General features: G+C 35.2%; 1 protein-coding gene across 2 annotated transcripts in view; it reads right to left on the reverse strand.

Annotated features, from left to right (window-relative positions):
* The window catches only part of LOC139979766 (inositol polyphosphate 5-phosphatase OCRL-like), a 21,073-nt gene continuing 5,320 nt past the window's right edge, over positions 1-15,753 (reverse strand). For both annotated transcript variants that reach the window (XM_071990857.1, XM_071990856.1), the window contains exons 7-23: positions 15,174-15,263; positions 13,574-13,796; positions 12,712-12,828; positions 11,973-12,080; positions 11,785-11,858; positions 10,285-10,396; positions 9,471-9,580; positions 8,938-9,073; positions 8,460-8,570; positions 7,480-7,645; positions 6,389-6,515; positions 5,595-5,703; positions 5,335-5,448; positions 3,904-3,985; positions 2,535-2,662; positions 2,212-2,326; positions 1-1,384 (exon numbers count right to left, since the gene is read on the reverse strand). In XM_071990857.1, coding sequence (XP_071846958.1) covers positions 1,227-1,384; positions 2,212-2,326; positions 2,535-2,662; positions 3,904-3,985; positions 5,335-5,448; positions 5,595-5,703; positions 6,389-6,515; positions 7,480-7,645; positions 8,460-8,570; positions 8,938-9,073; positions 9,471-9,580; positions 10,285-10,396; positions 11,785-11,858; positions 11,973-12,080; positions 12,712-12,828; positions 13,574-13,796; positions 15,174-15,263 — 2,080 coding nt within the window. In that variant the 3' untranslated portion in view covers positions 1-1,226. The remainder of the gene's footprint in view (positions 1,385-2,211; positions 2,327-2,534; positions 2,663-3,903; positions 3,986-5,334; positions 5,449-5,594; positions 5,704-6,388; positions 6,516-7,479; positions 7,646-8,459; positions 8,571-8,937; positions 9,074-9,470; positions 9,581-10,284; positions 10,397-11,784; positions 11,859-11,972; positions 12,081-12,711; positions 12,829-13,573; positions 13,797-15,173; positions 15,264-15,753) is intronic.

The raw sequence follows: 15,753 nt of genomic DNA on the forward strand, positions 1-15,753 counted from the left end.
TTCGTATGGTCCATATTGATCCTTTTATTAAATCTTTAAACTGTTCTTGGGTTCGCCGGTTATGTTCACAAAACAGCATCAGTTGGAAAGTCTTCTTTAATATTTCTTAACGTAAATACGAGGATACATTTCTTTTTAAATGCAATATGCATCCTTATGACTTGACTCATGTTCATAACAGTTTTATTAAACAAGTGGGTGGATCTTGGTTTTCGTACAGTTTTCATATTCCTGATGATAATTTCTACAATCAAATAGTTTTCAACCATTCACTTTTAAAGTCAATAATAATAATACCTTCTTTGATGGAAAACTTCATGAAGTAGGGTGCCTTTTATGTACACTCTTTTCTAGACAATGACGGTTCACCAAAAGATTTTATGACTTTTGTCAACGAGCATCGCTTAAAAGACTTGCCTTATCCGTTTTATTTTGGTACCACTAATGCGTTACCCTCCACGTGGCAAATGTATTGCGTTCTATCGAGCCAGTTCGTTGTAATGCAAAACACAATGAAATTAACTATCTATTATACACCTCAAATTCAAAATAGAGCTGTTTATTCTTAACTGGTTTGTAGTCATAAAAAAATTCCCTCATATGTGCGTAAATTGCAAAATGAGTATAATTTTGAACTTGATTGGAACAAGATCCTTTCTATTCCCTTTAAGTCTACCACGGAATCCAAGGAATCCAAGCTTCAGTACTTTCAGTACCGCTTCTTTTCATCGTATTCTAGGCGTTAATAGCTTTCTATTTACGATTGGTTTAATTGACTCTCCACTGTGCACCTTTTGCAAGACATGTGGTGAGACCTTATCCCATTTGTTCTGGGACTGCCCCGTTGTTGTTAAATTCTGGAGTGATGCCGTGTTTTTATTCTTCAATAAACTCAATGTATTCTTTGGTGATGTAAATGATATTGCTCCCCTCCCCCCCCCCCCCTTAGGGGAGAAGGACGAATTCCTGTTGAATTAATGATCACCTGGGCTCGGCGTGGCTATCGACGAATCTGTCAGCCACCATGTCTTAGCTAGCTATATAAATACTAACAGACTGACCAATAGTCTACATATAGAATAATTGTTTGTACATGTTTGTACATGAAACTCGCAACACACATGCTTTTCAGTTTCATTTGATAGTGAAATGAAAGTTAATAACTTTTTGACACTGCATTTGTCGAATGTAACATTCTAGACGCAAATGAATCTCCTCTTTGAATATCACAAATGTTTGGTTACAGTGAAGTGATACATAAAATGCGCTTTCTTTCTTGATCTATCTTGACCTATGACCGTCCTTTTTGAATTGGACTTATCCTTCCATTCCTTCTCCATCTCTTCTGGAGGCGTTCGTAAGCACCGCTCTCCAAAAAGGGATGCTAAAGTAAGATAGAAAATAAATATTTATTCAGATTAAAAGTAGTCCCAACGGAAGAAAGGAACCATACCACATTTTACATTTTTAACCAACAACTTAATGTTTAAAATGTCGCCACAAATCAAGGCAATGTGACAGTTTAGCGTATCGATGACCGAAATATTTCAGTTATGTGCTAAACTCCCATTTCAGCATCATCAACTTTGTTCCTGAATCTAGGTATGACAGCTTCAAGCTAACCATCGATTAATTGCGTGAAGAATAGTTTGTAAATAATAGAAATTTATCTCATTCGGTAGCCTGGGATCCTACTCAATATGTATTGTACTTTTTCGTGGTCGGCAAGTTTTGGTCTCAAAACCGAGATTTGGGATGCTTGAGACTTTTGATTTCAAGGAATGTTCAAGTTTCATGAAATGGGCCTGTTTTTGAAAATAATTTTATCTTCCTTTTAGAATGAATAATTTGCAAGTAAAAGAGCAACAAAAAGGCTTAATTTATTTCTGTCCCCTCACTTGTTGTTACTACAGTAGGTATATGTCAAATTACAAAAAAGTTGTTAAACAAAAAACAACGTTCTTATTAAAAAATGCAACAAAGATGGACGATTATCAAGTGATTTTGCAAGTTGATGTTTGGAACGGGTGCCATTGTACCATTTAACAAACATACCATTTTTAAACAACATAAAATGATTGGTTTCTTCACATCCCCACCCCTTAAGTTGATTATTCAGCAAAATGTACGAAATGTAAAATTGTTGGTTTGTGATGGAGTGAACAATGGCTTCGTCCAAACTGAAATTTTTTATGTCATAATGAGATATACCTAATGTGTCGCCGTCAATTTGGTTGGCATCATCATTATGCGGCAACATCTCTTTCATGAAAATTATTAGATGTGTTAAGACACTGCGATGGCTTCGGGGAATCTTTACAAGAACCTGCCAACAAAATCGATCAGAAACAACACTTTATTCAAAGCTTTTCGTCAGGTGAAATCTTGTGACCAACTCAATGCGTATAAGGTATAATTCCAAATATAATGTAATATATCGAAATACTTTTTTAATTTACGGTACATAGCTATAACTGTTTGTATATGATGTTCAAGTTATATCTAACACGCACAATGTATAGAAACTAACTCACCTGCTTGCAGCAGGAAGTATTACTGTTGAACTCTAGGCAATCATGGTAATACATAAAAGGAATAACAGGGACACTCAGCGATTCCAAGAACAACAACAGTGCTTCAGCTACTGAGAATATGCTACCAGCTGGTATGATATGATAAGGAATGGTCAAAGATGATTTAACCTAACCCTTTGATATTTTACTGCGCGATGTGTCACAATTGAGCCCGGCTGATTGACAAACTGTCGTACTGCATTACTGACAGACATATTGATTGACAGACCAAGCAACTAGTAAATGCCTTTGCACTAGTAACTTGAGGAAGCGAGATGTAGTTATGAAATGTAACTAACTGCGACAGATCATTGTAATAGTACCTTAACTCACAATCGACCGACAAATGAAACCATGTTTTCACAATACACAACCAACTTGCTTAGACCAGTGTACTAGTACCTATGGAGTGCATCCGGTAGAAGGGGGAATTTCAACGCGAAAAGCATCCAACTATAGTACAGGTCATTACGTGGCCATGAGAGAAAACTGACCTGAGTAGAACTACTCTATAGCATAGCAGCTATATTCTTCTTTTAAAATCTATAGGTTCTTATACGTAACACATAATCATCAACTTTAGCTTGTATTTAGCTTTTCGTTGACAGGATTTTCTGGTGAAAAGAATGTGAAATTTATAATCAACAGAAAATGTTCCTCGCTTCTAGTTGAGAACCATAGCTCAATATCTTGCCTCCCAACTCGAGATATGGTTGATTCAATATAACCAATTTGACTGGCTAAACCTTTAACTACCCCAGGAAGTTGGTAAGTAGGTTTTTTTGTCATCTGGGGAAATGCCCTTCCAAAGCTTTACATAGGCTATTATAATCATATTGTTGATTTATCCTTGAAACCTGATACACTTGGAATGTCTGTCTAGTTGTCAAATTTCTCTTAATTTGGAATTTCATCAAAAATGTATCTCTTCTCTTGAAATATTGTTTTCCTCTGTTGATAAATGTTGGCCATATTATATAGAAAAACAAAGTAATTTTCTACTGAAGTACACTGATTGCATTATGCAATCTGCTGTTGACAGATGCATTTACAAAATATCACAAAAAAAAGTAAAAATTCATATCTTTGCAATACAAAACATTATGAGGACGTGATTTTTGACGTTTCAGAAAAATGTAGCAAATTTGCGAAGAAATTATTGTAAGCCTCCAGAAAATCCTTTAAGTTTATTACGATTGAATGTGTTGAAAAAAAAATCACCAACATGCAGCGTGTTTCCAATTTGCTAAATTACATTTTTATTTTGATCGATACCGGAACAAAAGGCTAAAGGCTGTAAAACAATTCTGTTCGTCTCATGAAAGGATACGCAAGACTTGTGCTCCAGTGTCCAGTGCGTCTCTAATTGCCTGAAACTCTGTGTGAATACCACCTCTTCTGAACAAGTCCTCCTGAAAAGGAATAAAACATATAGATGGTATAGCAGAAGAATGAAACCATCTGCATTGAAAGACAATGTCTATGATATAATATGTCATTGTTTATTACAGAAAAATGGATTTTGATTGATGCTTCATATCTGCCACAGGCTTAGTTGATAGGGTTTACGGTAAATGACGGTCAATTGTTTACATGCCAGGTGGTATTATATAATTACAGATATTATAATTACAATATGTATTTGTTTTGTCATTTTATTAAAACAACCTTTGAGGGAGAGAATATGCCTACCCCAATGGGCACGTAATATCCCTACACTAATAGCTTAAAATGCTCGATACTGGTTTAAGTAGAATATGGTTAAAGTATCAATACGTTTTCGCTGATGAATTCGGAAAACAAACTTCCGAAGTTGATTCAATGTTTCTTCTTCTAAATGCACTCAGACCAGGTGGGTTTAATGGAGAAAAGCTATCGCATTCGAAAGAAAGAAATTATTTTCTGTTGCCTTTATGGCGCCAACGATTTACGGTAAAATCACTGCGACCCGCCCATATCAGCATGTTCATTACACAAATGTAAACAAATAATCTACATATGCGGCCCGATCAATAATTTAACGCAGTCCTATACTCGTATCACCCACTTTTTACAATTCCGCGGAGGAAACGTTTGAAAACACCTGTTTATTCATTGCAATGGAAGTAAATGACACAATTTCGATAGCTATATCGTTAAGACCGAGAGAAAGATACAAGAGCAGTGACCTAAGACAGGCTAGCCACGAAAGTAAAAGTAAGCATTGGCTTAACGGTCGTAAACAGAGAGAAAAAAAGAGAGAAAAAGAGAGAATTGATTGGCGCATGATCTGTTGGGCGGTGCTTGCAAATTTTGATTGAAGTTTGTACAAACTACGGACTGGTTAATAAATCTGGCGAATTTTACAAGCTCATTTTTTTTTTAAACCACAGATAATACAATAAAAACTATTAAATATTGATATGAACATTGCATAGAACAGTGTCATTTTCACTGAACTTTTAGCGGAGTTAGCTGGAAAAGTCGAAGTTTAAAATTTGGCAAACACGTACTGAGACTTTAAGTGGATTGTGCGTTGCCAGAAATGTTCTCGTATTGACCTCATTGAGTCAGGTAAAATCATACATACATGTTAAACATTTTCTCATTAAAATCTTTAGCTAAAATTTCCCTTTTTTAACTGTAACATGAAACAAATGAGTTGTAGAATGTAATAGACTGCACTAATCACGAAGAAAGAAACTCGTCAGTTGCTACAATACTTATCATACTTGCTGAAAAACGTATATGTTTATATCTCTGTTAGAAAGTGATGACTCACTTGATCACGTCCGTGGTTACGGAGATAACTCAACATCTTCTTGATTTCTTTGGGACAGTCCAATTTCTCAGAAGAATGATTTGATTTGGCTTCTTTAGACCAGTCTGTTTTCTCCTGGAAATGTTAACGGAACCATAGGTACTTATGCAGTGCGAAATATATATTTGTTGGAGATAAATATTACTATGCATTACATTACATACCAAATTCATCATATCTCCTTTCGAAGTTACCGTGGGCAACAAAGGCTCTTTACTTACCATTTCCATAATTTTTGTGACATCATTATCTCTCAGTGGCTCCAGCATTCTCACCAAAGTCTCAATCGAAGAACCAAAACAGCTTGGTTGATAGGAACCTCTTAGATCGATGTGTTCATTGAGTTAAGATAAACCACTTCACAATTCACAAGTTATGTACTTGTGTTAAAATATCCGAGCAGTGCATTAAACATGGATATGGATATTCGTAGGCGTACCTAATCAGTTATAACAAAGGCCATCATCTACAACATTTATCATCTATATTCTACTGTTTATTTGTTAATTTCGTACTTTAACATTTAAGCCAGGTTGGTATCTTTGTGACATATTTATGTGCATTATAGTTACATCTGGAATTGCTACATAAACCCAAAAACATCATCGCGCTCAATTCAATATGATTTTGTGGTGATAAAATAATCCTTGCTTTAAGCATTACGTTAAACAAGATTTGCCATAAGCATTATCTTTTTCATAATGTTATGATAGTTTTTCCCTCAGTTGAACTCACATGACGTACGACCTACACCAAACATCGGGGTTTGAATACTTCAGACAAGCTGAATTCATGGTATGCACGAAAGATGATATTACACTTAAGTTCTATTTATTGAATTAATCATTTCTTCAGGGGATTTCGACTTTGGCTGCTTTTAAATTTACTTTGAACTTCCACCAAATTTACGTCACCAACTGAGTTAAATACACAGAGCAATACGAAGTTCAATCAATTGAAGTACTGTTGCAGTTATCCCCGTTTATATGGTTTTCAGACTTAAAGATCAAAGGATATGTAGTAATCTGTCTCATTGTCAAGACGAAGGATTAAAGTAGCATCCAGCGTACGGTCGCCACGGTTCAGAGCTGCAGCTGTTGATTTATTAACTTCAATGTGGATTTCAACCTCCACATTGTCACCTGTCGGAAAATATATTTCACAACTTAGGCTTTCTTTGAATTTTTTCCAAACTACAGAGTTAATTGCAAAGTGAGATCAGTATCATATACAACGTAGTTGAATGTATATGTTAGCAGCAGACTGGTTGTCCCTTGGCAAATGCAATAGCTTTCGCAGTCCGTCAAAAAAGCACAACAATCGCTTACTGCCACGAAAATAATTGCCATTTAGCCCCGATAGTGAATAGATACAAATAGTATCAAACAACAACTTTAGAGGCTTGGTTCTGATTAAGGAAACATGCGAGCTAAGTTTAATTTCCGCCATCCCAGCTTTTAAAAGATTGGTCAAGCTAGCTTCGTAAAGTTGTACAATCTGTCTTGACTTATCTTTGAAGCATTCTGTTCGACGTATCTTAAGACCGAACAGCCAATAGTCATTACATCAGTGCATTGTTGACTCATTGTTAAGCAAACCTCTTAAAAGGCAATATTGAACAGTTGCACGGTCATTGACAACATTTACAATACATAAACAGTTTGGCATATCATAGAATTGATCATTAAGAGGAAATTGTTGCCAGTGACAGTATATCTCGGACATATTAAAACATCGTTTTAAGCTTCTTTATAACAACAAACCAATCCTTTGGGAATTCACTCAAAAAAAGAGAAAGATTGGAATTGAGGAACTAGGGTACTTGAGTACCTCTTAGAAGAACATGGAATTTTTAGATGGACATGATACTAATCTCAACTTTTGTGGCCTTCATTTCTTTGACAAAAGTATGAATCATGGGCATGAAACAAACTCATTGTCAACTTAAACATTTGACTTCTACTTCAACATTCAAGCGTATGCAGCTTAGCTGGTGGTTACATCTAATGAACTAGCAAAGTATAAGATGGAAGTATACTATTGAGCACAACAGCTTCTCCATAATATGTAATAAAAGTCAAAATATTTGAATTCAAGATACTTTACCCATAACTAAGAATTCTTTTGCAGGTTCTACTTCCACCCAAGGCGCCAAAAAGTTCTCTTTTCCAAGCGTCTTGCAAAAGTAAAAACCAGTGTGAGCCTGTCCAGTATTGGCGACGTCTAAAATGAATTGCTTTCTTTCCATGAAACGAACTGTTCCAATTTTGATCTCGGAAGGAAAAATTCGGAACATATTTGAGAGCTCGAACGTGTTGTAACTCAATTGAATATTTCAAAAAGTAATTTTAAACAAAATTAAACTCAGTGGCTCCAAATATTGTAACACAAAGTAATGAACTTGTGGGTCACATATTACATAAAACCATTTCTTGTTTGTGTTTGTTAGCAGAATCAGTGTCGTTGCTCTTGAAAACTGATATGACGAACTGTACCTTATTTCTCACAATCAAGTTGTTTCAAACGTGTTTCTTGGTTCACTGGCTTTAAACAAACATTGAGCAGTTAACAATTCTGATACTAACCAACGCGTGGCCATAAAATAATAATAAAAGAATACCCTCTCAACTGAGTTGAACATACTTTCTGTTAGATGTGTTCGTGGACAGGAGAGCATGGCCGTTTTTAGATTAATTTAATGACTCCTGCATGAGAGCACTTTAAGCGTGAATGGAAATTAAATTTTCATTCCTGAATTGAGAGAAATGGTCAGAATTTGTTTAATTTGGCTGACTAGATATCTCATTATTCACGAATGTGGCAGTAAGTAAATCACTGACTTAAAGATCACTTGAAGATTTCAAGTTTGATCTAAAGTCAAACTAATATAATTTGTAAAAGTATGAACTTTCATGCAAATATCCTCGTTGTTAACATTGTCAAATGTGGGTCTACATGTCACACATGATAATGATGAACAAATGTAATGTGGTGTATGCCGTCACGTTTATGTTATTAAATCCTGAACTGAAACAATAACCAGCTCCAGTACCGTTAGCGTAGGGTCACCAAATGTTGTAACTTACCTCATTGGTACTGATGGTAAGGCGCGGTAAGGATTCGTTTACCTCTCTATCTAAGTTTCGAGTCTCTTCTTCGAGGACCTGTCGATATTTGGCTTCATCCACAACTTTTACCTGTAAAATGATATAAAAAAGGATACCACTGCAGAAATCATACTTACAAAATTTGGTGTTTATACATGTGTTGAATTTACGTGTGAAATTAAAGTCACTACAATTATTCATATCATTATTTACTAAAAAATATATCACATGAATGCACTGCTGCAAAGCTGTATCCAGCCATTCTTCGTTCATGGTTAGTACTTTACCCACATCGCTTTCATCGCCACGAACAATACAAAGAAGTTTACTACCAAAAACCTTATTGTATAGTTAACTAAAAAAGGAATAACGTGTATTATCTCTTTTTTACAGTATCTTACATGTAGTAAATGAGACTGGAAGATTATTTTGGAAAGAACTATCAAAATGAACGAACCTGAACTTCAAACAGACTGCTCACTGGTTTATGATCGCTCAGAGTTATTAAACCATGGCTTCTATAAACCAGCTGCTTACAATTTCGACCAAGGTAAAGAATCCTGTCACACCACGAAGGAATTTTCTGCTTAGGGCTTCAGGATGCACGGGGAAAAGAAGAAGACGGGAACCGAAAGGTATCAGTGTCTGAACAATCATGTTATCAAGGGTCAGACGTCATCATAAAGTTATAAGCTTTAATGGAGAATTGCAGAGATTGCTATGTTTCAAAGATGAATATCTTGAAACAGGAAAAGCTAGAGAGAAATTACTAGCACTCAATTTTTTATTTGAACCATAACATATCAAGACTACACTTCTAAGTTAATCCTTCAATCATAATAGTTCTTTGCAGATATGCATACTTTTCAAATGTGCTGGTCAGACTTGAATCACGAAAAGCACAGTACATATTCTTACAAATGTCTCTATCAAAGTAATTCAATATCTTACTTGCAAATTCGTGAAAAGAAAGAACTTATTTTCCCTTACCTGGTGTCATAATTGTCAGTCCCAATGTCAAATTTGTAAGTTGGTTTAAAGTCAATACCACCTTCTACATAATGTTTAAGTACCTTTCCCAGCTGGATTTGTTGCAGTAACTGTCGCAACAGAGAACAGAAGATCAGTTTCCAGATGAGAAAAAGTTAAGAAATAGGTACTTATCGAAATGTTTTAATAACACATTTGTCATACAAGTTACTTAATAATGTAGTGGAATATATATCGTCTAGCTAGATACACTGCACTTTGCGTTAAGTCATATTAAATTTCAATGAGACTGATAGTAAAATCACATTTAATATGTCTATGCGTCTTAAAATGCTTCATTTCAAATCATTTTACATGACCTATATCAAAAAATATACATTTAAAGTGTTGAATCTTTTAAAGCAGCAATGACTTTGCTTTGAGTATATGGCTTTTTTTGTTTTTAAACACAACAACTAATATAAAGCCGGCAGTACTTGCTGTTTTTGTTTTTAAGCACAACAACTAATATAAAGCCGGCAATCTTTAGCAGAATTATTCTCCCTGCACGCTGGCAAGACATGTTATTGTTTAACCAATAACTCAATATGTTCCGAATGTATTTGTTAAAACCGCCAGGAAAGCGTTATTTTGCATGTTTGTTTTGCAAATTTTAGCATGATCATTAACATGTTAAGGCAATATTAACAATCTTCAAAAACATAACTTAATTTCCATATCTGATCATGTATGTTGTTGAGGTACGCTTGCAGCAAGTTCTTTTAAAGATGGCCGTCATAAATGCAATAACGTGTAAAGTGAAAGATGAACGAACCTGGTCATATTCTAATAAAGATCTGTATCTGCGACTCTTGATTTTCTCAAAGACAGTTTCCCTATTCAATTGAGTTATTCGATAGTTCAAATCTCCCATCCAGATAACCACACTGAGAAAAAATGAAATGATATCACCAAACAGGTAACAGCATCTCCTTAATGTCACATCTCTGATAATAACAGAGATGTACTTATTATGATTGCCTTTTAATATGCAAACATGTGCATTAATATACTTACCTTACACTTTATTCGAGCATATTCAAACCACAGGTAAAATCTTGTTTACAAATATAAATCATGTGTATTCAGAAAGATAATCAGTGCAATAATTAATGTTTAGTAAAAGTTTTTATTTGTTTAACTAAAGCTACCAGTGTGATCTTTAGTATCAAATACACATTGAATATTCACTTAAATACATAACAAGTTGTTCCATAGCGTATTAACATAGCATAGTTATGAGTTTTATTACATGTTACAATAACATTTTATTTCAAGCATGTTTAGCTTCACCAGGTGCTAAATTATACATGAAACATGAGTAATGAATAACTATAGACTATGGGAAGAATATTTCATAGAATAAGACTACTGATTTCATACAATGATGCATGCCCACTCGGGAAACAAGAGTCGTAAATATTTATGATACGTTATCTACAATAGTAATATTATAGCAGTCTACTGTATAGTAAAACCACAATGTTATACAAAGATGCTTTATGGCAGTGCCATCACAAAGCAACGTCACAGAAAATTTAGAAACATTTAACAATAGAGAGTACAGGCAAGGAATTGCCAACATAAGGTATCTCACATGACCCACTACAAAAAATTACATACTGCTCATTTGTTGGTATATGTTTGCTTAAAGAATCCAAGAAGGCAAGAGCAATCACTATGAACTGAGATCTTGTGTTGCATTTATTCCATTTCACTATGAACTGAGATCTTGTGTTGCATTTATTCCATTTCACTATGAACTGAGATCTTGTGTTACATGTATTCCATTTCACTATGAACTGAGATCTGGTGTTGCATTTATTCCATTTCACTATGAACTGAGATCTTGTGTTGCAGTTATTCCATTTCACTATGAACTGAGATCTTGTGTTACATGTATTCCATTTCACTATGAACTGAGATCTTGTGTTGCATTTATTCCATTTCGCTATGAACTGAGATCTTGTGTTGCAGTTATTCCATTTCACTATGAACTGATATCCTGTGTTGCATTTATTCCATTTCACTTTGAACTGAGATCTTGTGTTACATTTTTTCTATTTCACTATGAACTGATATCTTGTGTTGCATTTATTCCACTTCTAAGTGACTTGTGATACTTCACTTGACGTCATACCCTCGATCAAAATATTATAGTATCGATGTAAGGTCACTCGGCTTGAGAGTGTACCATGTTCTTTGGTTTTCGTGCCCTGGCTCTATTGGGGGGTGACTTTCCTAAAAACAAGTATCCCTGGAAACTGATACTTACTCATGCGATCTAATGGGATAAGCTTTGCCATTTTCCATCTCGAATTTGATCCCGTTGCAAATGTCATTATAGTCCTGAAAAATTAGTAAAGAGGAACTTTAAAAACGAATCTAAATAAAGCGATGGAATTTAGTAAACTTGAGCTATTTTGTAAGCACCGTAAAGGCCAATGAGAGGATATACCGTACCTGGTTTCTCCTATCACACTCGTCCTCATGGGCTGCCAGATGGCTATTAATGAAACAAAATGTCGTCTTGTGGAATTTAAGTCTGACTCCAACGCCACCTTTGTTGCCCTATATGACATATGCAAGACAGAATAGGTACAAACAAACTCATTTGCGAATTACAAAATCATTTGTTACGGTTCCTTGTTGTTAATTTTTAACCGAACCCATATCAAATTTTGATTGAATGATAGTTGTACCATATGTATCAGTCATAATAGGTCTCTATTGGGAAAATAAATATCTAAGTGGAATTATGAAAAAGCTTCTTCAACCTTCAAACCACCAATCTTTGGCGTGAAAATACCCAAACATTCATCCAATGAACATATTTGTTGACATAAATAAGGTGAGGAGCTAAAGAAGGTGGTAGTGAAGAGAGAGTAGTTTACATAGCAGACATATTAAGCAATGATCTGTCATTCTTCATTTCTCAAAATTGCCTTGTAGGAAGGAGTAAGGGGAACAGCAATCACTAGTGCCCTTTCTCCCAGCCCTATATTTCATGTCAATGAAATTCTACCATAAAAACGATTGTAGGTATACATATCGTTACACTTTTCGGCCATCGTAAAAGTCTACACGCTCACAATGTCATATATATTGACGTTATAGTTTTCCAATAGCAATATTTTCCAGCACCCCAATGTGTTACCGCCTTTGATGTAAAGACACTGACATGATGTACATGGTTTCTTACCATCGTGCCCATGATACCAGTGGCAACGGTCTCCGAAATGTTTTCCGTAACATTTTCTTTGTGGTCCTCTGTCACATAAACTAGGAGCATGATTCCCACCAGCCTCACTTGTTCGACCTACAAAAGAAAAAGCCCAGACATGAGAGCCCTTAATTCAGCGTTTTCGCGTATATATTTCCCAAAATCCGCATTCAAGCAAGTATATATTTCTTCACAAATTATTTTTATGTCAGCTATGGGCGAACCAATCGCATCAGAAACAATTAATGGAACATCAGTTGTAAACTTTTGGAAATGAAAATAAATACTAAAACATTACATGCCATTTATGAGAATTTGTCTGAATATCCCCGATGTTGTTTCTTGGTAAAATACACAAAATAAAAATATCAGATCAGATTTAATGTAAAATGTATAGGGGAAATAACCCAGCATGTGAAAACTGCCTAGATTAGATACAATTCTTTGTCCTTCTCAAACGGTCGCAAGGAAACTTGCAAATAGTGAACTATTCTGCTTTGACTAAGGGGATGGTCGTAAGTGGTTGTTTAAGCAGATATCTGTCTGGTGTAGGGTTAATCTGTTATAGTCAAATATACTGGGTAAGGTGATTAGTGCTTTGCTACAAGGAGCTCCAGTCCAGAGAGAGGTACATGTGAAGACTTCTTTGTCCTGCAAATTGATTTGTTGATGCACTACATACACAGCTTTAATCGCACTCTTTGTTACGATGTAGGACACAGAGAGCACAATTGAAAATATTACCTTTGCTCCACTAGGCGTTTTTAAATACTTGAGTACTTATCAAGAAGCCCCGAACAAAGTCAATTCGTCAAACAGCAAGTCTAATATCCATACTTACAAGTTTATATTTTCCTAAGTTCTGAAGGACGTGCTCAACTGCTATCCGCCACTCCTTTTCCCTGTCCGAGGTATTGAACAAGAACGCTCCTGGGGAGAGGTCTAGTTCCTGAAACCCGATTGCGTACATGTGTGCCGGTTCCTTCGTGTCGTCACAGTGTAACCAAGTGGTAAGATCCTTTGTTGCATTCTTACCATTAACGTTAAATGTACCGATGAATAATCTGAAAGATATCAGCGTAGCTCTAAGTTCTTAAAATGTTGTCACGTCGTAGGCCTATTTAAACTTTAAAAGTGACTTGAACACAAACATATGATTACATTAGTTTTATAGTAGTTATAACAACTGTACCTAGAATAGAAACGCTTCCAAAAAGAGAAGTGAAACTCCACAATATTTTTCTATATTTTCACTGCAGATTGAAGGAGAAGCAACCCAACCATCATCTATCGTAATAACTGGTAGAATAGACATGCTTGTAATGAACGCCTATAACCAAACGGTTAAAAAATGTCAAGTTACTGACAGTACCAGAAATTAAGTTCTAAAATTCATTATTATTAGCACCAGCATTTTCAACTACCAACGAACGATAAACCATATTTCATGCATTCTATAATGTAAGCAGAATGCTCAAGAGAAGGAAACCCCCATTAATGCATGATATCTCCCAAATCACTTAGTTATTCCTAAATTTGTGCTGTTCATGATAATGTTTCTCTGTCATATGTAATGGGTTTGTTTGTCCCGCTAATTTAAATGATTTGGCCAAACACTACGAATTTCAGCGAAATAAACAAGTAGTTGACAGCAGTTCTGATGCAAAAGTCAATAAACAAGACATGCATAGTTTTTATCCATAAGACTTTTAGATCTATACTCTTCAAACGAGTGGAATGTGTGCGATCAGCCGTTTGAACGCTGGGAGCCTCAGGTTGGCTTCATTTTCAAGATTTGAAAAGATGACATTTGTAAAAGAAGTTTTGAGAGATGAGAATTTTTGTCTTCTCTGATTTTAAAGTGAAAGACGATCCTTTTAAAGCTGAAGAAAGGGTAGGGTTGAAACTTTGCATCAAGGCAAGTAATATCTGCACATTACTGCATTTATTAAATAACCCATATTAAGACATGTCATAAGCTGAACGCATTGCTTTATTGTCTCTCTGGTATATGTTGATGCCTAATTTCAACCTTATGGTATAGACGTCTAAAACCTCTGCTAGCATTTTATCTTCACTTATTGCTTGAATACAATGAGCACAAAAGCACTGATACAAGAACTAATTGACGATGACTTTTATGAAGAATTTATTTGATCCAAAACTGTTGAGATAATTGAGATATTTTGCAGATAATTTGACGTATACACTAGTAAGTAATACAGTCACTATAAATTTGCACTATTTCATCATGAAAATGTTGACAAAGAACATGTATACTATAGTAATGGCAAAGTTTCAAGAAACATTCGTAATTACCTGGTATAGTTCTTAGGGACGATATTAAGTGGTGTGTTGTAATGTTCTTATACAATGGTAATTGTCAAGTCTGTATACATTCTGTGGCTATCTTCTAAAGAATTCTTATATGATATTCTCACCTGAAGGGTTGTAAGTAGGTGAAGTCATTTTCTCTCTTCTGCAAGACCTCATCCCTGATTTGAACACGAGTAACTATGCTGGTGGCTTTCCTAAAAACAAAGTATTTGCATGTAGATGCCCAACACGTTAATTCAGCAAGCATACGATGTTATTACTCTTGTAACATTTATAGCCTATTTCATGCGTACTTCAATACCTAAATAGCCCCCCACCCCCTCTCCCCAAGATAATTCAATGAGTATGTGCAATGTGAAACTTAAAGTTGAAAGTTTAAAACCTAGCAACTGTTAATCCTTACTCAAAGGATCCAACTGTATCATCCAACAATGCAACAGAATAGACGGTGGAGAACAGAATGAAATGACGTCCACTCAAGAATGAGGTAGCATCTCTTCGTCACTTTTCCCTTCATGTTGCTTAGCCTATGTTTATTATATTCATTCAGACAAGCATTTTCAATTGCATTTAACCAAACCATACAATTGCCAAAAAAGCAAAGTGTCTCATAGGCGACACTATATAGTGTATATTTCGGCACCAGTATATCAAGCAACAGGTAACATTGAGTATTATTTAAGC

This window comes from Apostichopus japonicus, chromosome 14, assembly GCF_037975245.1.
Source record: "Apostichopus japonicus isolate 1M-3 chromosome 14, ASM3797524v1, whole genome shotgun sequence".
NCBI classification, from domain to species: Eukaryota; Metazoa; Echinodermata; class Holothuroidea; order Aspidochirotida; family Stichopodidae; genus Apostichopus; species Apostichopus japonicus.